The 23996-nt window shown below is 43.6% G+C and overlaps 3 protein-coding genes across 3 annotated transcripts in view; all 3 read left to right on the forward strand.

The window, feature by feature from the left end:
* LOC126491954 (protocadherin alpha-2-like) overlaps positions 1 to 4577 on the forward strand; it is a 9902-nt gene extending 5325 nt beyond the window's left edge. Inside the window, 3 exon segments of the mRNA XM_050127970.1 lie at positions 1983 to 2046; positions 2049 to 4357; positions 4554 to 4577. Of these exon segments, the coding sequence (XP_049983927.1) occupies positions 1983 to 2046; positions 2049 to 4357; positions 4554 to 4577 (2397 nt within the window).
* A 3645-nt stretch (positions 4578 to 8222) lies between these two features.
* On the forward strand, positions 8223 to 10619 carry LOC126491955 (protocadherin alpha-3-like). The gene is made up of 2 exons (XM_050127971.1): positions 8223 to 9365; positions 9420 to 10619. Exons 1-2 carry the CDS (start codon positions 8223 to 8225, stop codon positions 10617 to 10619), a joined length of 2343 nt encoding a protein of 780 aa, XP_049983928.1.
* A 4400-nt stretch (positions 10620 to 15019) lies between these two features.
* Positions 15020 to 23211, forward strand: LOC126491957 (protocadherin alpha-5-like). The gene is made up of 3 exons (XM_050127972.1): positions 15020 to 15404; positions 22643 to 23130; positions 23184 to 23211. Exons 1-3 carry the CDS (start codon positions 15060 to 15062, stop codon positions 23209 to 23211), a joined length of 861 nt encoding a protein of 286 aa, XP_049983929.1. The 5' UTR covers positions 15020 to 15059.
* The last annotated feature ends 785 nt before the right edge of the window (positions 23212 to 23996 follow it).

The following is a 23996-nucleotide window of genomic DNA, read 5'->3' on the forward strand; positions in this document are numbered from 1 at the left end:
ACTGCTCTTTGGACTGGAGAGGGAGGGGGAGAGGAGTGGGAGGAGGGGGAGGGAAATGGGAGGCTGGGAGGAGGCGGAAACTTTTTTTTCCTTTTCTCAATAAAAAAAGAAAAGAAAAAAAAAGACAGGGGTTTAGGATTACGAAGTTTGAAAAGTGGTTGTGGTTTATGGGATGCTATTATAGAATGAAAGGAAGACCGAAATTTGGAGTAGTGTTGTGAATTAATATTTAACATAAATGTGAAGGGAATTTCCATTGATTGTTGATGTTCTTGTCTCCTCAGAATATTTCAATAGTTTTTTTCCTTCGTTCACAGCTGTTTAATAAAATGCTCATTCCACTAGGCCCCTTTGTTCCTCTGCACGGCTTGTCTCTACTTTCATCATATATATATATATATATGTATATATGTTATATATTACATATATGTGTATTTATATCTGATTTTATCTAACTAGCTATATAAAATCTAGAAACCATGATTAAAAGAACACATGGGATATTTTTCTCTCTGAATGTATTTTTTCTTTAGTTATCTCCAGTTGCATTTATTTTACTGCAAGAGTGAATAAGTGAAATAACTTTAAGACAATGGAATCAAGAAAAAATTATTATTATTTTATTTCAAGATAGTACTTTTCTATTTAGTCTTGTCTGTCCTGAAACTCTCTTTGTAGCCCAGATTGGCCACAAACTCAAAGATCTACCTGCCTTTGTCTCCCAAATGCTGAGATTAGAGGTGTGCACCACTACACCCAGCTCAGAGAAAAGTTATCAAAGCTTCTAGATCCAGGAAAATCTATCCGTCAATGCTGTTTCAAATGGACACTAAATTTTGCAGTTCATTTTGTTTTCTTCTAAGAAAAATAAGAGCAGTTTTTTTTAACATACATGAAGTAGCAAGTATGTAACTTGATATGAACTTTGATAACTGACTCATTCCTTCATTCATTTCAAAAAACCCAATACCACTTTTATTTAAGTTTAATGTTTTTGCATGTGAAGGAACTAGCTAAAATTAATAAATAAAAGATACTTTCATGTAACTAACATGGAAATGAAATCAGTTTATTCTTTCTTGCATGAAGATTCAAATATAAAAGAAAAGAGAATAATCCTAAAATAAAATATATTTCTCATATGACAAGCTAATGTAACCCGCAAACAGTTCAAAACTCAAGATTATAAATATCAGGAGTGTATTCAAGCATATTTTCATTGAATGAAAGTACTCTTTGATTCTTGCTCTGAAGAAGTGCTAAAAAATTTACAAAAGAACTGAAAACAAGATATCCAAAAGATATTTGTGCATTTGCATTGGTATCAGCTCTATTTACAAGAACCAAGAGCCAGAGGAATCAAAATGCCCGTGGATGGTTGAAGGGACTCACAAAATGCAGCGGGTTTACACAATGTAAACATTCAGCAATAAGAAAAGAAATCCTGTAACATGCTACAACACCGATGAGCTTTCTCAACATTATGGTTAGTTGGAAAAGCAAGTCTCAAAACACAGCAAAACAAAGAACTCAACCCCACAGCAACAAACCCTTACAAATCCTGTATGATTTATAAGTGGTGAAACTTAGAGAAAACGGAAGTAGAATGGTAGTTACCATGGGCAAAGATGGGGTAACTGGAATTGATGTCTAATAGATATAATTTTTCAGCTTTACGAGAAGAAAGTTTTCAACACTGAATACACTTAGCACTACTGAAGTTTACATTTGAAGTTAATACGGTAAACTTCTCATTTACAGTTAATACGGTAAAGTTCGAATCAGATTAGCCACAGGGTGTCGCTGTCCACCAGAGAATGTTCTCTAAGAAGGCAAATACCCAGAGTCTCTTTGTTACTCCAGATAAAACGACAGGAGAAGCAGCAGGATTTAGCAGGTGTTAGACTATTTCATTTCTTTTAAACATGATCATTTAATTTGACCAACTCACGGAGGACTAGAGGTGATGCCTTCTTTGAGAGGGGGCCCAGACGTCAGGCAGTGTCTGCTGCTCTGGCTTCTGCTCCTCTCAGCCTGGGAGGCAGGGAGCGGCCAGCTCCACTACTCCGTCCCCGAGGAGGCCAAACACGGAACCTTCGTGGGCCGCATCGCTCAGGACCTGGGGCTAGAGCTGGCGGAGCTGGTGCCCCGCCTGTTCAGGGTGGCGTCCAAGGACCGCGGGGACCTTCTGGAGGTAAATCTGCAGAATGGCATTTTGTTTGTGAATTCTCGGATCGACCGGGAGGCGCTGTGCGGGCGGAGCTTGGAGTGTAGCATCCACCTGGAGGTGATCGTGGACCGGCCGCTGCAGGTTTTCCACGTGGAGGTGGAGGTGAGGGACATTAACGACAACCCGCCGCTATTTCCGACGACAGAAAAAACTATCCGATTTCCTGAATCGAGACTGCTAGACTCGCGGTTTCCTTTAGAGGGAGCTTCGGATGCAGATATAGGAGTAAACGCTCTTCTGTCCTATAAGCTCAGTCCCAGCGAGTTTTTCTTTCTAGATGTACAAACAAATGATGAACTCAGCCAATCGCTGTTTCTTGTGCTGGGGAAATCTCTGGACAGAGAGGAAAATGCTGAGGTGAAATTGTTACTGGTAGCTACGGATGGAGGCAAGCCTGAACTCACAGGTTCTGTTCAGATACTCATTAAAGTGTTAGATGTGAATGACAAAGAACCTACTTTCCCCAAATCCGTTTACAAAGTTCAGTTGTTAGAGAACACCGAAAACGGAACCTTGGTGGTGAAATTAAAAGCGTCTGATGCAGATGAAGGACCAAACAGTGAGATTGTGTATTCACTGAGTAGTGATGTGTCTTCTACCACACGGACCAAGTTCCAAATAGACCCCAACTCGGGAGAAATCAGAACGAAGGGGGAATTAGACTACGAAGAAAGGACATCCTATGAAATTCAGGTCATTGCATCTGACAAGGGAACCCCATCAATGTCAGGACATTGTAAAATTTCAGTAAAACTCTTGGATATCAATGACAATACCCCAGAAGTCTCAATAACGTCTATCTCACTACCAGTCCAAGAAAACGCTCCACTGGGCGCTGTGATCGCCCTCATCTCAGTCTCAGACCGTGACTCAGGAATCAACGGGCAGGTGACCTGCTCCCTGACCCCTCAAGTCCCCTTCAAGCTGGTGTCCACCTTCAAGAACTACTATTCGCTCGTGCTGGACAGCGCCCTGGACAGAGAGACCACACCCGACTATAAAGTGGTGGTGACAGCCCGGGACGGAGGCTCGCCCTCGCTGTGGGCCACCGCCAGCGTGTCCGTGGAGGTGGATGATGTGAACGACAATGCACCCACGTTCGCGCAGCCAGAATACACGGTGTTCGTGAAGGAGAACAACCCGCCTGGCGCGCACATCTTCACAGTGTCTGCCATGGACGCAGATGCGCAGGAGAACGCGCTGGTGTCCTACTCGCTGGTGGAGAGGCGGGTGGGCGAGCGCTCGCTGTCGAGCTTCGTGTCTGTGCACGCGGAGAGCGGCAAGGTGTTTGCTCTGCAGCCACTGGACCATGAGGAGCTGGAGCTGCTGCAGTTCCAGGTGAGTGCGCGGGATGCTGGTGTGCCTTCCCTGGGCAGCAATGTGACTCTGCAGGTGTTTGTGCTGGACGAGAACGACAATGCGCCAACGCTGCTGTCCCACGGAGCCGTGGGAGCGGGAGGGGCAGTGAGTGAGTTTGTGCCTAAATCAGTGGGTTCGGGTCACGTGGTCACCAAGGTGAGAGCAGTGGATGCCGACTCTGGTTACAATGCTTGGCTCTCTTATGAACTGCAGACGTCGGCAGGCAATTCCCGAAGCCTGTTCCGCGTGGGTTTATATACCGGTGAGATCAGCACCACACGCGCCCTGGATGAAGCCGATGCGCTGCACCAGCGCCTGCTGGTACTGGTGAAGGATCATGGTGAACCTGCGCTGACTGCCACAGCCACAGTGCTCGTTTCTCTGCTTGAGAACAGCCAAGCTCCAAAAGCCTCGTCAAAAACGTTGGTAGATGCTATTGGCCGAGAGGCATCGCTGGTGGATGTCAACGTGTACCTGATCATCGCCATCTGCGCCGTGTCCAGCCTGTTGGTGCTCACGCTGCTGCTGTACTCCGCGCTGCGCTGCTCGGCGACGCCCACAGATGGAGCCTGTGCTCCAGGGAAGCCCGTGCTGGTGTGCTCCAGCGCGGCGGGGACCTGGTCATACTCACAGCAGAGGCGGCAGAGGGTGTGCTCTGGAGAGGGTCCGCCCAAGACCGACCTCATGGCTTTCAGCCCCAGCCTATCCCAAGGTCCGGAATCAGCGGAGGAGAGACAGCCGCCCTTAGAGTCAGAATACTTAGCAAAGGTAGGCTTAAGATTTTTTTTTTTATCTTGCCAAGAACGTTACTATTTTTGTATTGTTCATGATTCCAGTTAAATATTTAGACCTAACGCTCCGCCTTTATTTTATATCACTGTGGTGTTGTGAGATACTTGTGCATGAAGTATCAAATTCCTGCCCGTAGAACAATTCTCTTAAATATTCTCACTTTCATTGTTAGGTTCGGGACGAAATCTCTGTGTGAGTAATCAGACCTTGAATAATTGGGGGGAAAAAACACCCAGGAAAACCTGCAATTTAAACATTTATTTATTTATTTATTTATTTATTACTGTGTGTGTGCATGATGCTGGTGTGTGTCTGTAGGTGTGTGGAGTGAGGTCCTACAGTGTGTGGACCTCAAGGGACACTTTGTGTAGTTGGTCTCTCTACTTTTTATTTGGGCTGTCGAGAGCTAAGGCAGGTCACCAGCCATGCAAGGCAAGACTTCTACCTGCTGAGCCAACTCACTGGCACCAAAGCATAATAATTCAATATTACTCCTAAACGTTTTCCTTTCAAAGATTAAAAGCCCAAATTAGAAAATTTAAAAGGGCTTTAAAATTTAGGACATTTCTAAACATAGATTTCTACCCATTGTATCAGTGTCTGTTTAGCATAATATAATCTTTATTCTGGAAATTTTCCAGATTTTCTCTTTAAAACATGAATGCCAGGCTCTATATATCATTGGCCTTTACAATACACGTCAGCATCAAGGAATGCTGGGTAACTTATTTGTCCTTAATAAGGAGAATGACCAAAATTGGGCAATAAAGATGAACTATTATAAAAAATCTTTGGGTTTTCAACCAAAAGAGTGTCCACAGGACAGAACCCTTCAGATTTAGACATTTAAAGATTACATTGGGGTGGATGTGGTGGCACACGCCTTTAATCCCATTGTTTAAGCGAGGCAGGGGCAGGCTGGTCTCTGTGAGTTCAAGGCCAGCCTGGTCTACAGAGTGAGTTTCAGCACGGCCAGGGCTACACAGAGAGAAACGCTGTCTCAAAAAAAAAAGAAGTAAAGAAATAAAAGAAAAGAAAGAAAAAGAAAAAAACATTGTATTGGACTGGGTGTGGTAGTGTATGCCTTTAATCATAACATTAGGGAGGCAGAGGCAGGTGGATCGCTGTGAGTTTCAGTCTAGGCTGACCCACATAGCAGTTTCCGTGCCAACAGGACTGAATAGTTAGTCTTTGTCTGAAGACAAACTGGTTTGGCCAAGCATCCACATCTTTCCCTTTTCTTTGTACAAGTGAAGGGTATTGTGACCTAGTCTTCAGGCTAGTGCTCAACGGTCATCAATCCAGTGTTAATAGGCTAACTCAGGCAGGTTTCCTTCTGTGAAGATGCTGTCGCTCTTTGCTAGTTTACACTTTCCTTCATCCAGAGCTTACCCTGGTACCTAGTTTGTGAGCATGTTACTTGTGGAACTGGGGTTTTCCCAAAGTGCAAGGCCCAGCATGGACCATTGCATTTCCTCTGGAAACCCCTGCAGTGGGTGTTTAAAACACTGGAAGCAGAGGTAGGTGGATCTCTATGAGATCTGGTCTACATAGTGAGATCACATAAGGCTATACAATGAGGCCCTGTCTCAAAACAAAACAAGAACAATAAAAGCCCTATAATGGACGAGAGGCCCTAGGTTCAATCACCAGAACTGAAAAGAACAAACAAAACATACTAAGCATTTATCTAATTCTTTATGAGCTATCACAGCAGAGTCTATTAGAAATTATCTGTTGATTGTTAACAGTTATCATTAATGTAACTCTTCACTTATCCTTACTTGAAAAGTTAATTTAAAATGTTCATTTATTTATTCAATGTAATATTTGTAATTTATTTTATTTTAATTTAAACATAGATGATAAAATGTGAGTTAATTGAATATTGGATTTTAGTCAATGAAACATAAGTACCTGGACCTTTTATAAAATCTTTTTCTTCTAATACTTAAATTATGTGCTAAATTTCTCTTTAAACTATTCTGCCTACAAGTCAAAGTCTGGACAGTTTCTTTTTATGCATGAATATCTAAATTTGCCCTTTCAATGAGTATTCTGGTTCAACTTTAAAATGCTTAGAGGACTCATACCTTGTGTTTATTAGTGAATTCACAGAGATCTTTAAAATATTTCATTACTGGGGACTGGTGGGATGGTTCAGTAGTTAAGAACACCGTCTGCTCTTCCAGAGGTCCTGAGTTCAATTCCCAACAACCACATGATGGCTCACAACCATCTGGAATGGGACCTGACTCCCTCTTCAGTCATGCAGACATACATGCAAGTAGAACATTCATATATATATATAAAATACATTTTAAAAGAACATTTCATTGCCCAGTCTTATAAATATTGCCTAGTGACTCACGTTCCAAAATTAATTTTCTCTTTGTCTTCTTCTTTTTTTTTAATTGACAATGTTTTCAACATTTCTTCTTTTTCTCTCTTAACACTTACTTATGTTGTGTGGATGTATGTGTGTGAGTGTGCAAGTCAGAAGACAATTTTCAGGAGCCATTGTGTCGCAGGGATTGAAATCATGTCGGCAGTCTTGACAGTTTGTGGTTTTACCCACTGACCCATCCCTCAGATCCTGTTTGTTTGGGTTGGGTCCTGATTTTAGGCTGATCTTCAGCTCATGATCTTCCTGCCTCAGCCTCCTATGTCCTAGGATGACGGGTGTGCATCACAACCCTTAGTCACATGAAACCTTTTGAAGCTACTTGGTACAGAAATTCATCCAGAGAGGAGGTTGCTAGGACCATAATCATTTCGTTTTATAATATACATGTAAATTGTAATGCATGCACAGTGTTGAAATTTAAAAACAATGTCCTTATTGGTGCAATGTGAGTATAACAAATATCCAAACCACACAGTGTTGTCCTGCAGCAGAAAATACATCTACAAAAGAACTTCACTGAGAAAGACTAACTCTGGGATGGGGTTACAGCTCAGTGGCAGGGCTCTTGCCTAGGTGCTTGAGGCACTGGCTTCAATCCCCAGTAAGTAAGAAAATGAATGAGTGCGACCTGACATCTTTATATAAATACAGTTATATAAATAAAGGCAGTTAACAAAGACGCTATGCTTGCATAAAGGACCTGGGGGCGATTTACACATGTTCTAAATTAACAATTGCAAGCCAGCCTATTTTTCAGTAAGTTGGTAATACCAAAATCATATAAAACATGTATTAATAGATATTCACACATTTATCACTTATTTTTATACCTTATACCTTCATTGTCACAAATATCAAACTTATCTTTCATTTTTGTACTTTGAGACTGTCATTCTGAATGGGGATTTCATCCAGACACCGTCAGTTAAACCATTTTTAATTTGCTTAGTCTTTATGTACTTGTAATTAATGAATTAAAACTCATCTTAGAAGATTGTTGTGAAAATTTAATGGGAAAGCTTCGTTAAGAAAAACTGTGTGCCTATCATACAGAGAGCTCATTATTAGCAGTGAAACCATGAGTTGGAGAGATTTTATAAAAAATGTAAGGCTGTATTCTGGTTAAAAATAAACTCTGTGGTGACTGCTTGAAGGAAATCACAGGTCAAAACACAAATTTGGGGACAATTCAAATGAGACATATAAGAAAATAAACACATTCAATACTTACACATTTAGCCACTTGGTGTCGCTGTCCACCACAAGTTCCTTCATTAAACGCAGCGGGTTTTACATTCACATAATCCTTTTCGTCGCAGTCTCAGACAAAATGGTAACGGTATGGAGTTTAAGATGTGAAGAATAAAAAACTGAAAATATTTAAGAAATTTTGGATCCGTGTGAGAGCGACCAAACGTTTGGAAGGAGCTAGCGATGGTGTTTTCTTGGAGAGAAGATCAGCGTCTGCTGCTCTGGCTTCTGCTCCTCTCAGCATGGGAGGCAGGGAGCGGCCAGCTCCACTACTCCATCCCCGAGGAGGCCAAACACGGAACCTTCGTGGGCCGCATCGCTCAGGACCTGGGGCTAGAGCTGGCGGAGCTGGTGCCCCGCCTGTTCAGGGTGGCGTCCAAGGACCGCGGGGACCTTCTGGAGGTAAATCTGCAGAATGGCATTTTGTTTGTGAATTCTCGGATCGACCGGGAGGCGCTGTGCGGGCGGAGCAAGGAGTGTAGCATCCACCTGGAGGTGATCGTGGACCGGCCGCTGCAGGTTTTCCACGTGGAGGTGGAGGTGAGGGACATTAATGACAACCCGCCGGTATTTCCAGTGGCCACAAAGAATCTGTTTATTTCTGAATCTCGACAGCTTGGCTCTCGGTTTTCGCTAGAGGGCGCTTCAGACGCAGATATCGGAACAAATTCATTGTTGACTTACAGTCTTAACTCCAGTGAGTATTTTACTTTGGACGTTAAAAGAAAAGATGAGGAAGTTAAATCCCTGGGACTCGTGTTGAAAAAACTTTTAAATCGAGAGGACATTCCCGAACATCATTTACTGATAACAGCAGTTGATGGCGGGAAACCGGAGCTAACTGGCACCACTCAAGTGAAGATCACTGTCCTAGATGTGAACGACAACGCCCCCGCGTTTGAGAGGACGCTCTACAAAGTCAGATTAACCGAAAACGCACCAAATGGTACCGTAGTAGTGGATGTCAACGCCTCTGATTTGGATGAAGGAGTAAATAAGGACATTGTATATTCTTTCCACACGGATATGTCAGCTGAGATCCTGTCAAAATTCCACTTAGACCCGGTTAATGGACACATCACTGTGAAAGACAACATAGATTTCGAGGAAACGAAATCTTTTGAAATCCAGGTAGAGGCAGCAGACAAGGGAAACCCTCCAATGACAGATCACTGCACGGTTCTCGTTGAAATTGTGGACGTTAACGATAATGTGCCTGAATTGGTCATCAAATCACTATCAATTCCCGTGTTAGAAAATTCTGCACCTGGCACCGTGATCGCCCTGATCAGTGTGTCAGACCGTGACTCTGGAGCCAAAGGGCAGGTGACCTGATCCCTGACCCCTCAAGTCCCCTTCAAGCTGGTATCCACCTTCAAGAATTACTATTCGCTCGTGCTGGACAGCGCCCTGGACAGAGAGACCACACCTGACTATAAGGTGGTGGTGACAGCCCGGGATGGGGGCTCGCCCTCTCTGTGGGCCACCGCCAGCGTGTCCGTGGAGGTGGCTGACGTGAATGACAATGCGCCCGCGTTCGCACAGCCCGAATACACGGTGTTCGTGAAAGAGAACAACCCGCCTGGTGCGCACATCTTCACGGTGTCGGCTACGGACGCGGACGCGCAGGAGAACGCACTGGTATCCTACTCGCTGGTGGAGAGGCGGGTGGGCGAGCGCTCGCTGTCGAGCTTCGTGTCTGTGCACGCGGAGAGCGGCAAGGTGTTCGCTCTGCAGCCTCTGGACCATGAGGAGCTGGAGCTGCTGCAGTTCCAGGTGAGCGCGCGGGATGCTGGTGTGCCTTCCCTGGGCAGCAATGTGACTCTGCAGGTGTTTGTGCTGGATGAGAACGACAATGCGCCCACGCTGCTGGGGCCTCAGGCGGGCAGCACAATAAGCGAACTGGTGTCACGGACAGTGGGTGCAGGGCATGTGGTGACAAAGGTGCGCGCAGTGGATGCGGACTCTGGCTACAATGCGTGGCTGTCCTATGAGCTGCACTCGGCCATGGGCAGCGGGCGCCTTCCGTTCCGGGTGGGTCTGTACACAGGTGAAATCAGCACCACTCGTGTCCTAGACGAGACAGATGCGCCAAAACAGCGCCTACTGGTGCTGGTGAAGGATCATGGCGAGCCAGTGCTGACAGCCACAGCCACCTTACTAGTGTCTCTGGTGGAGAGTGGGCACACGGCAAATGCCCCATCACGGGCCTTGGTGAATTCTGCGGGCAGGGAGGCATCGCTGGTGGATGTCAACGTGTACCTGATCATCGCCATCTGCGCCGTGTCCAGCCTGATGGTGCTCACGCTGCTGCTGTACACCGCGCTGCGCTGCTCAGCGACACCCACAGAGGATCCCTGCGGTCCTGGGAAACCCGTGCTGGTGTGCTCCAGCGCAGTGGGGACCTGGTCATACTCACAGCAGAGGAGACAAAGAGTGTGCTCTGGAGAGGGTCCGCCCAAGGCCGACCTCATGGCCTTCAGCCCAAGTCTTACACCCTGTCCAGTTAATCAGGAGAAAGAGGACAAACTGCTATCAGACATTGATTTCTCCGTCAAAGTGAGTAATTTTCCCCTCTAAATTGGTCTCGTTTTATATGCTAACATTTTACTCCTTGGAGATAGGTTAAAATTATTCTATTCACGTTCTTTCTGTTGAGTCCTTTACACTTACTAATTTTGCCACTAAAACTGTAGGTTCTTGTCTAAATTGTGTGCTGAATTGACAAGTGTGTTTGTTGATAAATACGGTGGTAGGGTTATTTTCCCGCAGATTGTGTACAAATTGGAACCATTATCTTCTTGTGTGAATGGCGTCACCTAGAGCCCCTGGCTCCAGCTCCCTGTCACTAACCCCGTGCAAAGCTTCAGCATCTTTTGCTTCTTTCTCAAGGATTTTTAGGAAGCACTAGTAGAACAGTCACTGGCCCACTTACTGAGCCATTCGTTAGTCATGATTGGTATTCAGAGATGGTCCCCAGTAAGAATTTTATTTGACTCATCACTCACAGGACATTAGGCTCCTTACAACAACACAGAAGGGGCTAACGCTGAAGAAATTTTACTGGGATCGTAGTTTAAAAATTATGTACAGACTTGTTTTAAACAAATTACCCAAATTGAAAATAGTTTTTCATTAGGTTAAAAATATTATTTTGAAAACATTTAAATGTATTGTGAGAGTATTACATTTTATTCCACAGTGATTTCAATTAAAACTTTAAATTATGTGTGTGTTTAGTACATGCACATAGGTGCTCTCAACGGCTAGCTATCTCGTCTCTCCATAGTGACACTTTAAGTGTTACATTAAAAATTATGAGAATCAAAGTGAAACAAGGTTCTGAAAGCACTTTTCATAAAAATGCATTTCATATGTTGTCCTCCTATTTTTGGCCTGAAAATTGAAACATATTTTTAATATTGTGAAGTTATTCAGTTTGGACCATGAATATATGTCTGCCTTGCAATAGGAAACCTTCAGATAATTGATACCAAATAAAACTTAAGTGGGACTATTCTTCAGTTATTTTTGCAATGCATATGTCCATTTCTATTACAAAATACTTGGACTTCCATCCAATTCCCCTTGTTTCCAGAGAGAACTAATACTCAAATAAAACCTGATTAGCGCTTAATACATGCGATTAGTCCAACATACGAAATATGTTTTCTTTATCTTTTCTCTTTCCCATTTCCATTTTCTCTCCCAGAATTATCTTTCTCTGCTCCTTCATTCATCAAGTATTTGCCGTGGAACATCCAACCTCAATTCAATACTTACTTTATCAGTTTGTTATCATCCCGCTGTAGGTCACGGGGTCATCCAGAGTTCCTCTTCCTTTCATCTTCTAATCCAGATCTTCTTGAAACACTTGATTAAAATACTTCCAAAGATATACTTTTTTGAATAATTTTGAGATAGGATTTCAAACAGTCCACTTGGACTTGAACTTCAGTGAAGATGGCTTGAATAAATTTGAAGGGTTTCCTTTTCTCTATAGCTATGTTTTTGAGCTATAAAAGTGAATAATTAATTGATTTGTTGACCAATTAATTAATGCACATGTGTGTCACACATATAGAGATCCGAGGGCAAGTTGTGGGAGTTGACAACTATCTTTCCTCCATGTATTCAAACTCAATTGCAAGTTTTCATGGCAACTGCTTTTTACCCACCAATTCTTTGCACTGGCTGCAAAATGAGTATTTATTTATTTAATATGTATTTGTTTCAAATTAGTATTGTATTAGTTATTTATAGTGCATCTGTGACAAACTCCTGATAAAATCAACTTTGAAAAGGAAAGGTTTGCTTTTGCTCGCAGTCCCAGGGTACGGTCCATCATGACGGGGAAGTCTTGGCAGCAGGTCAGCTTGTGCCTGCGGTCAGGAAGCAGAGAGTGTTGAACACCGGTGCTCAGCTCTTTCTGCTTTTGATTCAAAGCAAGAACCCAGCTCTGGGGTGGTTTTGCCCACTTTCAGAATTAATCTTCTCACCTCAATTAATGTACCCAAAATATCCCTCAAGGATACACTCAGAGGGTGGCTGCCATTAGGGTTGTTGCAAATCAAGTTAACAATGAAGACCAACTGTCACAAATATCCATTCCTATTCTGTTGCATCCTCAACCTACACACCTACAGGCTCTGTAAATAAAACAAAGGGAATGTACTTCTTGTGGCTTCTTACAGTATGTTTTACATATTTGATAATTTGAAAAAGAATCCTTTGACCATTCAGTGAGAGTATGTTTATTTCTGTTTAGATTCAGAAATTAGTGTTTATGTGAGTGAGAGAGAGGAAAGGATAGAGGCTTTTCACAGAGAGGGAGGCTTAAAATTATTTTTTTGATAACGTGTTTTTTTTAAAAATCTAAACAAACTTGGAAGAAAGAAACTTATGAATTTAAGATGCAAAAGTAGTCTGCAGGGGGCCACCTCTGCCATCTCCTTTCCTTTAAGGTTCTAGGAGTCTGCAGAGGCACCTTCACCATCTCCTCCTTTGCTAAAGCTGTATAAAAATTACTTTATTTGTTGGGAACTCTCCACTGTCCATTAAAACCCTGGATGAATCAAAGATTTGCCTGGTAAAATGTGGCGTGAAGATTAAGGTAAAACCCAGGCTTCCTAAATTGAAATATATCCTCTTCCGGTCAGGGTCTTATATAGATTTATATCCTCTATAGATTTCTATCTCTAGAAAATTAAAGTGTTGAGACCCATGAGTTTTAACCTTTCATTAATGTATTTTATGCCGGGCGGTGGTGGCGCACACCTTTAATCCCAGCACTCAGGAGGCAGAGGCAGGCGGATCTCTGTGAGTTCGAGACCAGCCTGACCTACAAGAGCTAGTTCCAGGACAGGCTCCAAAATGACAGAGAAACCCTGTTTAGAAAAAGCAAGAAAAAATAGTATTTTATTAAGAAGATAATAAACGAACCGGGACTGGGGATGTAGTCCAGTTACTAAAGGGCTTGTCTAGTATGCAAGAAGCACTGAGTTCTGTGCCCAGCACCCCATGAAACTTTTGGTGGTTCATGCCTGTGATATAGCACTTGGGGCAGGGGAGTCAGACATTTAGGGTCAACCATGGCTACACTGTGAGTTCAAGGATATCCTGGGGCAAATAAAACCCTGTCTCAAACATGAAAAGAAAAGAAAACCAGTTGTGTTGGTTTTCCTGCAAAACATTATTTGAATACCTCTGAGGTACTAATATTAATATATAATACTTAACATTAAAAGTATTATTTCAAAAGAGGGCACGCATACTTAAAGGGTTGTGAAGGAGAAATTAAAGTAACAAATGAGCCAAACAATGCAGTCTTGGTGTTGCAGATTATCAAAGAGGGTAAAATAACTGTCCAGTTGCTTTAATAATAAAATGTCTCATAATTTGGGGAGCTTTTAAAATGGTTACAAAGTGTGTGAGATTGGTTTGTAGAGAGTTAAATTTATTTAACTTTATGTCTTATGGAAACAAATTACACAGAGAATCTTATTTTCTGAACCCATTACTTAATGGACAAAGAGGGTGTGTGTCTGTTTGCTAATGAATGCTTTTTCAGAGGTAAGAAATTATCCTCTTTGACTAAAATACATGAGAACAATGTGAGGAAATAGAAATCTAGGCAGTTGAATTCCAGAAAGCACCTGAAATTTACAAACTTTGAGAAGACAAATGAGACTACCAAATTTGCTCATAGGAGTTGAAGTTCCTTAGAATAAAATAATGTGGAAAGTTCTTCAACACAAACTACTTACTACCTGTTTCAAATTCCACATTAAATCTCCTATGGACATCCAGCCCTTCTGTGATGCCAGGAAGAAAGTCATTTGAATGCTAACAGACTTTGATTGCTTAAAACAGTATCTGCAAACTTCCCTTTGGATGACTTGTTCTTAGAATCATTGGTTCCCTAAATATTGCTTCTGTCAAGATTCAGAACCAACACTGCAAACCCAAGGATGAACCGAGTGTCATTAGCAATCATAACCCATCATTTGATGGTGCACGAGGAATCTGTCATGAATTTTCCTAATCTACACCTCACCACTGCATGTTTACAAAGTTTATATTAATGATAGTTGGGTTTCTGTAAATACTTAAAACCTACATGAAAAAAGAATTTCTATTGTATTAGAAGTTGATTTTCTGGTAAAACGAAAGATCACACACATTTAGTCACTGGTACAGAACGCATACCTGCAAAATATAACTCTATTTTGCAAAGCGGAAAAACCTATTTGAGAAGCTGAAGGAATAAACAAGACAATTTTTAGTGTTGTACATTTCCGGAACTCATACTTACAGTTCGGGGCCACATGATGTCGCTCTTTACCATAAAATAAATCCGACAGAAGACAGACTAAAGGAAAAACCATTTCCATTCTTCCCGGAAAGCTGCATACGCCATCCCGGATCTGGACAATGGAGGATGCAGTGGCGGTGGACTGACGGATTAGAATTCTATCTCTGAGAGGATCCCTGATCAGAACAAAGGATTGTGCACTTGAGATGGAATTTTTCTGGGGAAGTGGCCAGGAATCACGGCGCCTGCTTTTCTCTTTTTTGCTTCTTGCAATCTGGAAGGGAGGGAACAGCCAGCTCCACTACTCCATCCCCGAGGAGGCCAAACACGGAACCTTCGTGGGCCGCATCGCTCAGGACCTGGGGCTGGAGCTGGCAGAGCTGGTGCCCCGCCTGTTCAGGGTGGCGTCCAAGGACCGCGGGGACCTTCTGGAGGTAAATCTGCAGAATGGCATTTTGTTTGTGAATTCTCGGATCGACCGGGAGGCGCTGTGCGGGCGGAGCTTGGAGTGTAGCATCCACCTGGAGGTGATCGTGGACCGGCCGCTGCAGGTTTTCCACGTGGAGGTGGAAGTGAGGGACATTAACGACAATCCTCCCATATTCCCCGCGACACAAAAGAATCTGTACATTGCAGAATTAAGGCCTCTTGACACTTGGTTTCCACTAGAGGGCGCATCAGATGCAGATATTGGAACCAATGCTCTGCTGACTTATAGGCTAAGTCCCAATGACTATTTTTCTTTGGAAAAACCATCAAACGATGAACGGGTAAAAGGTCTTGGACTTGTATTACGAAAATCCTTAGACCGAGAGGAAACTCCAGAGATTTTTCTATTGCTCACAGCCACCGACGGAGGCAAACCCGAGCTGACCGGCTCTGTTGAGTTACTCGTTACAGTGCTGGACGTCAACGATAATTCTCCAGTTTTTGACAGATCCCTCTACACCGTGAAGTTACCAGAAAACGTCCCAAATGGGACACTGGTAGTCAAAGTCAATGCCTCTGATTTAGACGAAGATGTGAATGGGGATATTATGTACTCGTTTTCGACGGATATTTCACCAAACGTGAAACGTAAATTCCACATAGACCCAGTTACAGGACAGATCGCTGTAAAGGGATCCATTGATTTTGAAGAATGCAAATCCTATGAAATTCTCATAGAGGGCATTGACAAGGGACAAATCCCGCTTTCCGGACACTGTAAAGTTATTGTAGAAGTTGAAGACGTCAATGATAATGTTCCAGAGCTGGAATTCAAATCTCTGTCGCTTCCAATCCTAGAGAATGCTCCAGTGGGCACCGTCATCGCACTCATCAGTGTGTCTGATAGGGACATGGGTGTCAACGGGCAGGTGACCTGCTCCCTGACTCCTCATGTCCCCTTTAAGCTGGTGTCCACATTCAAGAACTACTATTCGCTCGTGCTGGACAGCGCCTTGGACAGAGAGAACACACCTGACTATAAGGTGGTGGTGACAGCCCGGGACGGGGGCTCGCCCTCGCTGTGGGCCACAGCCAGCGTGTCCGTGGAGGTGGCTGATATGAACGACAACGCGCCCGCGTTCGCGCAGCCCGAATACACGGTGTTCGTGAAAGAGAACAACCCGCCTGGCGCGCACATCTTCACAGTGTCGGCTATGGACGCAGACGCGCAGGAGAACGCGCTGGTGTCCTACTCGCTGGTGGAGAGGCGGGTGGGCGAGCGCTCGCTGTCGAGCTTCGTGTCTGTGCACGCGGAGAGCGGCAAGGTGTTAGCTCTGCAGCCTCTGGACCATGAGGAGCTGGAGCTGCTGCAGTTCCAGGTGAGCGCGCGGGATGCTGGTGTGCCTTCCCTGGGCAGCAATGTGACTCTGCAGGTGTTTGTGCTGGATGAGAACGACAATGCACCAACACTGCTGGAACCCGAGGCGGGAGTGTCTGGTGGAGTGGTGAGCCGGCTGGTGTCAAGGTCAGTGGGTGCGGGCCATGTGGTGGCGAAGGTGCGCGCGGTGGATGCGGATTCTGGCTATAATGCATGGCTGTCTTATGAGCTACAGTCGCCGACAGGCAATTCCCGTAGTCCTTTCCGGGTGGGTCTGTACACGGGCGAGATTAGTACCACGCGCATCTTGGATGAGGCGGATTCGCTGCGCCAGACCCTTTTTGTGTTGGTGAAGGACCATGGTGATCCAGCAATGACTGTTACCGCCACGGTGTTGGTGACGCTGGTAGAGAATGGCCAGGTGCCAAAGACTCCATCGCGAGTGTCCACGAGTGTCACAAACTCGGAGGCATCACTGGTAGATGTCAACGTGTACCTGATCATCGCCATCTGCGCGGTGTCCAGCCTGTTGGTGCTCACACTGCTGCTGTACACCGCGCTGCGCTGCTCCACTGTTCCCAATGAGAGCGTGTGTGGGCCTGGAAAACCAGTAATGGTGTGCTCCAGCGCAGTGGGGAGCTGGTCGTACTCTCAGCAAAGAAGGCAAAGGGTGTGCTCTGGGGAGTACCCACCTAAGACTGACCTCATGGCCTTCAGCCCCAGTTTATCTGATTCAAGGGACAGAGAGGATCAATTGCAGCCCACAGGGGATTCCTCTGGAAAGGTCAGTCTTACTATAGTCTTTAATTTGAATTTTCATATGTGGTTTATCATTTTCTTCACAATTTTTATTTATTACTGGACATGGGATTCTTGCTCGGTGGTCGTTTTCCTTCAGGACTTTGAATATATCTTCTAGTGTGCAAATTTTCCGCTGAGAAATCTTCTGATAAGCTTTATCAGTGTTCCCTTGTATATGTTCCTTGCTGCGGTCAAAATTCTCTCTTCATTGTCAATGAGCGTGTAGATGAGGCCTTACTCAGCTTCATCCTAGCTGAGCTACCTTAAGGTTCTGTGCTCTGTCCATTTCACGCCCAGATTTGGAGCATCAGGCCCCACGTTCTCTAAGATTTCTGCTTGTTTTCCTCTTCTCTCTGTGAATCACAGCCCACATATTGGCTCACTCTTTAGACCCCGTAAGTCTTAGTCCTTTTTCAGTCTTTAAGGTTCTGTTTTTACTCTCTTCCTGAGTAAATTCAAACATTCCACCTTGAAGCTATTGTGTCTTTTCCTGGTAATGTGTGCTGTTGAATTGCGTTAAGGCAACGACTCCGTCTCTGTTGAAATTCTTTTCTGTTAATGTTCTATTTTCTTGAGTTCATTGGACATTTTGTGTTGGTTACTTAAACAGTCAGAACCCACTGGCCTCTATGTCTTCACACTTGCTTTTTGTAGATAGCAGAAATTCTTTTGTGTTGTCTTGTTCCCCCCCCCCCCGTTATTATATGGTCTTGGCATTCCCTTATTTGTAGAAGAAAACCCCAGCCACCTTTCCCAATCTCCCTGGCCTACCTTTGCACAGGTAAAAGCCCTTATTCGTCAATTGTCTAAGAACCTGGGCTCCATCCAGTCATTTGGGCAGATGTATATTTTCTGTAGTTTTATGCCCAACGTCCTAGCAGGAGCGAGCCACTGATTGCTTTTTTCCTGACCTCATAAACGCTGCTCCCACTGGTGTGGGTTCATTGCACTGTGACTACCGGGAGCGGCAGTGTCTCCTCTCCTCTTTCTTCTCCACACAGGGTCTCACTAGAAGGCCTGGCTGCAGGGAACTCATTAAGTAGGCCAGGCTGACCTGGAAATCACAAAGATACTCCTACCCCTGCCCCCAAGGGCCGGGATTAAAGGTGTGCACCCACACCCAGGTGCAACATTTTGTTGTTGTTTTGAGTCATTTCCAGGCACCTAAAACTTGTGTGCTCTATCAGGGTGCTGATTGGGGTGAGACAGGAAAGAATTTCTTGATCTTCCCGCTGAGATGTCATAACATTGGGTCCCTGCTCCACTCTTCTCTTCTCCTCATGAAAGAAGCTGCTAGGGCAGGGCAGGTGAACTGCAGGCCCTGTGGCGCATTGACTGCTGCTGGTTTCCCTCACTCATCCTGCAATACGTTGGCTTACACTTGTGCTCTGAGTCGTGAGACAGAGACCAACCCTTCAGGTAGAGCTCTGCCCCCTGAAACGTAGGATGTAGAACACATGTCCCACTCCTTGGAGAGATGGCAGAAGCTGTTGCTTCTCCCTGAGTGAGTGGTACTGTGCTGAGAGAAAAGAAGATGATGAGAAGTCCTTGCGTTTCTCGTCTGCTTTGGAATGAGAGTTTTGAGCTCCTCTGGAGGGCAGAAGTGTCTTGCTTCGTTTTTAGGTTTCTCTTGATTGGCACAAGAGTGTCCTTTTTGAGGGAAAGAAGGGTCTGGGATCTCATACAACCCCTTCCTACTGATGTCTGTAGCTCTAACCTGTGTCTTAAACTCATATTTTCTTTTAGTTTTCTCTTCGGTTTCGTAGAGATTATAATGCTCACTATGGACTTGTTAAAGCATAAACCAATACTTGTAATGTACAATAACTTTGAGTGGGCCTTGGGAAATCATATGGTTCATCTGCTCCCACTTCATGCTTTTGAATTGGATACAGATCCTAGACATCCAATGATCACTTTTGTACCGTTAATGCCCATTTATGCTCGTGTTTCTTCTTAAAAACTTATTTTTCTTCTGAAAAAGTTCTTGAATATTTCCTTTCCTATGGTTTGATAATGAAGAAATCCCCATGTTTTGCATGTTCAGATATAGTATTTCAGTTCCACCTTTGAGAAATAGTTTTGCTGGGTATTTAATGCTGAATTGGCAGTTATTTTTCACATAACTTTCAAGATAACTTTTTTATAGTTCTTTCTTAAGAATATGAAAGCTGAATTTATTATTGATAGAGTGTGATTTTCCTCTTTTTTTTTAGCTCTTTTAAAAATTCTGTTTTAAAATTGTCAATAACCTTACATTACCTGATAAGCTTTGATTTACTTTTAAAATCTTCTTTGAAGTTATCACAATATTTTGTATCTGTGAGTTGATACTTTATCAATTTAAAATTAATATTTATGTGCTGGAGAGATGGCTCAGTGGTTAAGAGCATTGCCTACTCTTCCAAAGGTCCTGAGTTCAATTCCCAGCAACCACATGGTGGCTCACAACCATCTGTAATGAGGTATGGTGCCCTCTTCTGGCCTGCAGACATACACACAGACAGAATATTGTATGCATAATAAATAAATAAATATTTTTAAAAAATAATATTTATTAGTATACCTTCAAATATGGCTTCTACCTTGCATTACTCTCCTGGGAATCAGAGCATTTGCATGTTAAATCTTTTCTCCCTATACTTCATTTTGCATCGAATTTGTGCTTTTAAGTCACTGATGGTCTTCACTGCATGATTCTTATGTATGTTATTGCAACTTTCCCCTTACTTACTCATTTTTTCTTTTCCTTCTCCTCTTCTTCTTTGATTTTTTTGAGGCAGAGTTTTTCTGTGTAGCCCTGAAACTTGCTCTGTAGATCAGGCTGGCCTCAGACTCTGAGATCTGCTTCCTCTGTCTCTGAAGTTTTGGGGTTAAAGGTGTGGACCACATGCCTTACTATTTTCTTGTTAGTCTGGGCTACCACCCACTTAGCCAACTGAATTCTTCACTTCTATCACTGCCTTTTCAGTTTTAGAGCCCTGTTTGCCTTTTTTAAAAATTAGAGGTTTTTAAAAAAATTTGTTACTTTTGTGAATTTAATCAACACAATAATTATAGTTATTCGACCTCTCAGGTCACTGAATCATCTGACACCCCATGTTTTGCTTCTCATAACCTTCTTATCAGGTCTGATAATATTGAATAGAATTCTAGATTGTACATGGAAAGTTGCAGTTGTCCTGAATGATAGTTTCTTTCAGAGAAGGATAACCTACTAAGATATTTGCTTGATGTGCAATTAGGAAATCTGCCTGTCCTTATTGAGAACGACTGAATGGAAATAAATAGTAGCTTATTTTTCACTCCTGTGCTATCTGTAATGATGAGTGTTATAAACATTTAAGCTGTGTGTCTCCTATCATTACTCTTATTATACTTTGCCAGGCAACACAGAGTAAAGTGAATCATAGAGTGTAGGGGTAAAGGATTGCGCTACCACCAAAATATCCAGGAAAAGGACCAGTGAGTTGGGCCAGCCAAGACAGTATTCTTTAATAACTGACTGAAAGAATGACTTAGAAGATTTAAAGGCTCTTTCCTCACGTCTTCTGTGGGATTTAGAATGTAGTAACTGAGAAAGAAATCCTCAAATTAAGAATCAACTACAAAATGACAAATACAGACTTGATTCCAACAGCTACAAAGATGAGCCAAATGTTAAGAGACTTCTGTCTTCCACACATCTGTGTAAAAATGTAAACTCTGTTCCATATTAGCAATGCCCTTTCTCCAGTGACTACACCATTGCCTTTACTGGATCCTAAATATATTTGTGGCACGCTACTTCTCAATCAATATTAGGATTCTATTTGCTGAATAGATGTAAGATAGTTGATTATACAATTTACATATTAGTAGCAACTCGAATAATTGCGACTTGGACACTGTATCTTGAAAATGGGGTGAAGTTGCTTACCAAATTGTATGACATCTGGACAATTACAGTCTCCACATTAGAGCAATACAACATAAAAATTGGTAGGTGTTGAAAAAGATTAAAGGGCTAAATGCTCACAAATTTGGATAGATTTCAAAAAGGAGCCCAAGTTAGTATCATATTAAAACTCTTAATTATTTTAGAAGATAGCATCAATAAATCACCAGTATTAAACACTGAAATTTAGAAAATTCTCTTCAATTAATACTGAAGCAGTATAAGTCCATTAAGGGGATACGGAAAATTTTTTAAAAAATTAGGTGATAGATGAATATGAAAACAACACTACTCAACAACTAACTATTGAAAATAATAACTATTAAAAGATTTTCTTTGATCAGTTTGAGTATAAACTCCTCTATAACAAAACAGGTAAAACAAATTACTTTGGGTGTCTTTACTGAAGATATATCCATATGCAGTGGTATAATCATGTTGATGCTTTGTTTAGGTGTCTTTATAAAGTTAAGTCCAATTGGAAGACCATCAGCAGAAAATCTGGGGATTGGGAAGTAATGCAATGAAGGTAGAAACCCTGGTTAATAAAGCGATATTTAAATAGAGAAGAGGGCTATACGGAAGCATAGAAAACATGTAATTGAAATTGAGTAGTATTGAGAAATATTTCACTAATAAAAGGTAAGTGAATAAAACAGACCAAAATAAAATACTTACCCTTTTAGCCACATGATGTCGCTAGACACCACGATATTTTCTTCTCTTCCAACGTCAAGAGGAAACGGAGAATACATTTTACTTTGGAAAAGGGCCTTCCATTTTAGACTCTGCTACAGAAGCTCACACACACAAAAAGCGAGGATATTAAATTGGAATTACGTTTTCAAAGGATTTTCTTGGTGCTGCAATAAAGACTGGAGAAGTGGAACAAGACTGCGATGCTATATTCCCAGCAAGGAAGTCCGGGATTCCGGCGCCTGCTCATCTCTTTTCTGCTCCTCTCAGCCTGGGAGGCAGGGAGCGGCCAGCTCCACTACTCCGTCCCCGAGGAGGCCAAACACGGAACCTTCGTGGGCCGCATCGCGCAGGACCTGGGGCTGGAGCTGGCGGAGCTGGTGCCCCGCCTGTTCAGGGTGGCGTCCAAGGACCGCGGGGACCTTCTGGAGGTAAATCTGCAGAATGGCATTTTGTTTGTGAATTCTCGGATCGACCGGGAGGCGCTGTGCGGGCGGAGCTTGGAGTGTAGCATCCACCTGGAGGTGATTGTGGACCGGCCGCTGCAGGTTTTCCACGTGGAGGTGGAGGTGAGGGACATTAACGACAACCCGCCTAGGTTCTCCCGACCAGAACAAAGATTACTTATTTTAGAGTCAAGAATGCCAGACTCGCGGTTTCCGATAGAGGGCGCATCTGACATGGATACAGGAGCCAATGCAGCCTTGAGTTATAAGCTAAACCCTAATGAATATTTTGACTTGGATCTTAAAAGAAACGAAGAAGAAACAAACGTCTTAGAGCTGGTTTTGAAGAAGCCTTTAGACAGAGAAGAAGCCCAAGAGCATCGTTTGCTATTGATTGCAACCGATGGAGGGAAACCTGAACTAACAGGTACTGTACAGTTACTGATTGACGTACTGGATGCAAATGATAACGCTCCGAAGTTTGATAAAGCTATTTATAACGTTAGATTGTTGGAAAATACACCCAACGAGACATTAGTAGTTAAACTTAACGCTTCAGATGCGGATGAGGGAATTAATAGTGAAATACTGTATTTCTTCAGTAATCTTGTTCTAGATGATGTAAAATCTAAATTTACAATAGATTCAACCAGCGGAGAAATAAAAGTTAAGGGGGAGTTGGATTACGAAGACCGCAAATTATATGAAGTTAATATTGACGCCGTGGACAGAAGTACATTCCCACTAGCAGGACACTGTAAAGTTATAGTGAAACTAGTGGATGTAAATGATAACGTGCCCGAAATGGCCATAACATCGCTGTTCTTGCCTATCAAAGAGGATGCTCAGTTGGGGACTGTTATTGCCCTGATTAGTGTGTCTGATCGCGACTCAGGCGCTAATGGCCAGGTGACCTGCTCTGTTACCCCGCATGGCCCCTTCAAGCTGATGTCCACCTTCAAGAATTACTATTCGCTCGTGCTGGACAGCGCCCTGGACCGCGAGACCACACCTGACTATAAGGTGGTGGTGACAGCCCGGGATGGGGGCTCACCCTCGCTGTGGGCCACCGCCAGCGTGTCCGTGGAGGTGGCTGATGTGAACGACAATGCGCCCGCGTTTCCGCAGCCCGAATACACGGTGTTCGTGAAGGAGAACAACCCGCCTGGCGCGCACATCTTCACGGTATCGGCCATGGACGCAGATGAGCAGGAGAACGCGCTGGTGTCCTACTCGCTGGTGGAGAGGCGGGTGGGCGAGCGCTCGCTGTCGAGCTTCGTGTCTGTGCACGCGGAGAGCGGCAAGGTGTTTGCTCTGCAGCCTCTGGACCATGAGGAGCTGGAGCTGCTGCAGTTCCAGGTGAGCGCGCGGGATGCTGGTGTGCCTTCCCTGGGCAGCAATGTGACTCTGCAGGTGTTTGTGCTGGATGAGAACGACAATGCGCCCACGCTGCTGC

This window comes from Alexandromys fortis, unplaced genomic scaffold, assembly GCF_014885135.2.
Source record: "Alexandromys fortis isolate MF-2015 unplaced genomic scaffold, M_Fortis_MF-2015_v1.1 scaffold_283, whole genome shotgun sequence".
NCBI lineage: Eukaryota > Metazoa > Chordata > Mammalia > Rodentia > Cricetidae > Alexandromys > Alexandromys fortis.

Coding starts and splice junctions, on each gene's coding strand:
- LOC126491955 (XM_050127971.1), top strand. CDS start 8,223: ATGGTGTTTTCTTGGAGAGAAGATCAGCGTCTGCTGCTCTGGCTTCTG. Junction 9,366..9,419: donor ACTCTGGAGCCAAAGGGCAG/GTGACCTGATCC, acceptor TCCACCTTCAAG/AATTACTATTCGCTCGTGCT.
- LOC126491957 (XM_050127972.1), top strand. CDS start 15,060: ATGGAATTTTTCTGGGGAAGTGGCCAGGAATCACGGCGCCTGCTTTTC. Junction 15,405..22,642: donor TCGTGGACCGGCCGCTGCAG/GTTTTCCACGTG, acceptor CGGCCGCTGCAG/GTTTTCCACGTGGAGGTGGA. Junction 23,131..23,183: donor GGAATTAATAGTGAAATACT/GTATTTCTTCAG, acceptor AATTTACAATAG/ATTCAACCAGCGGAGAAATA.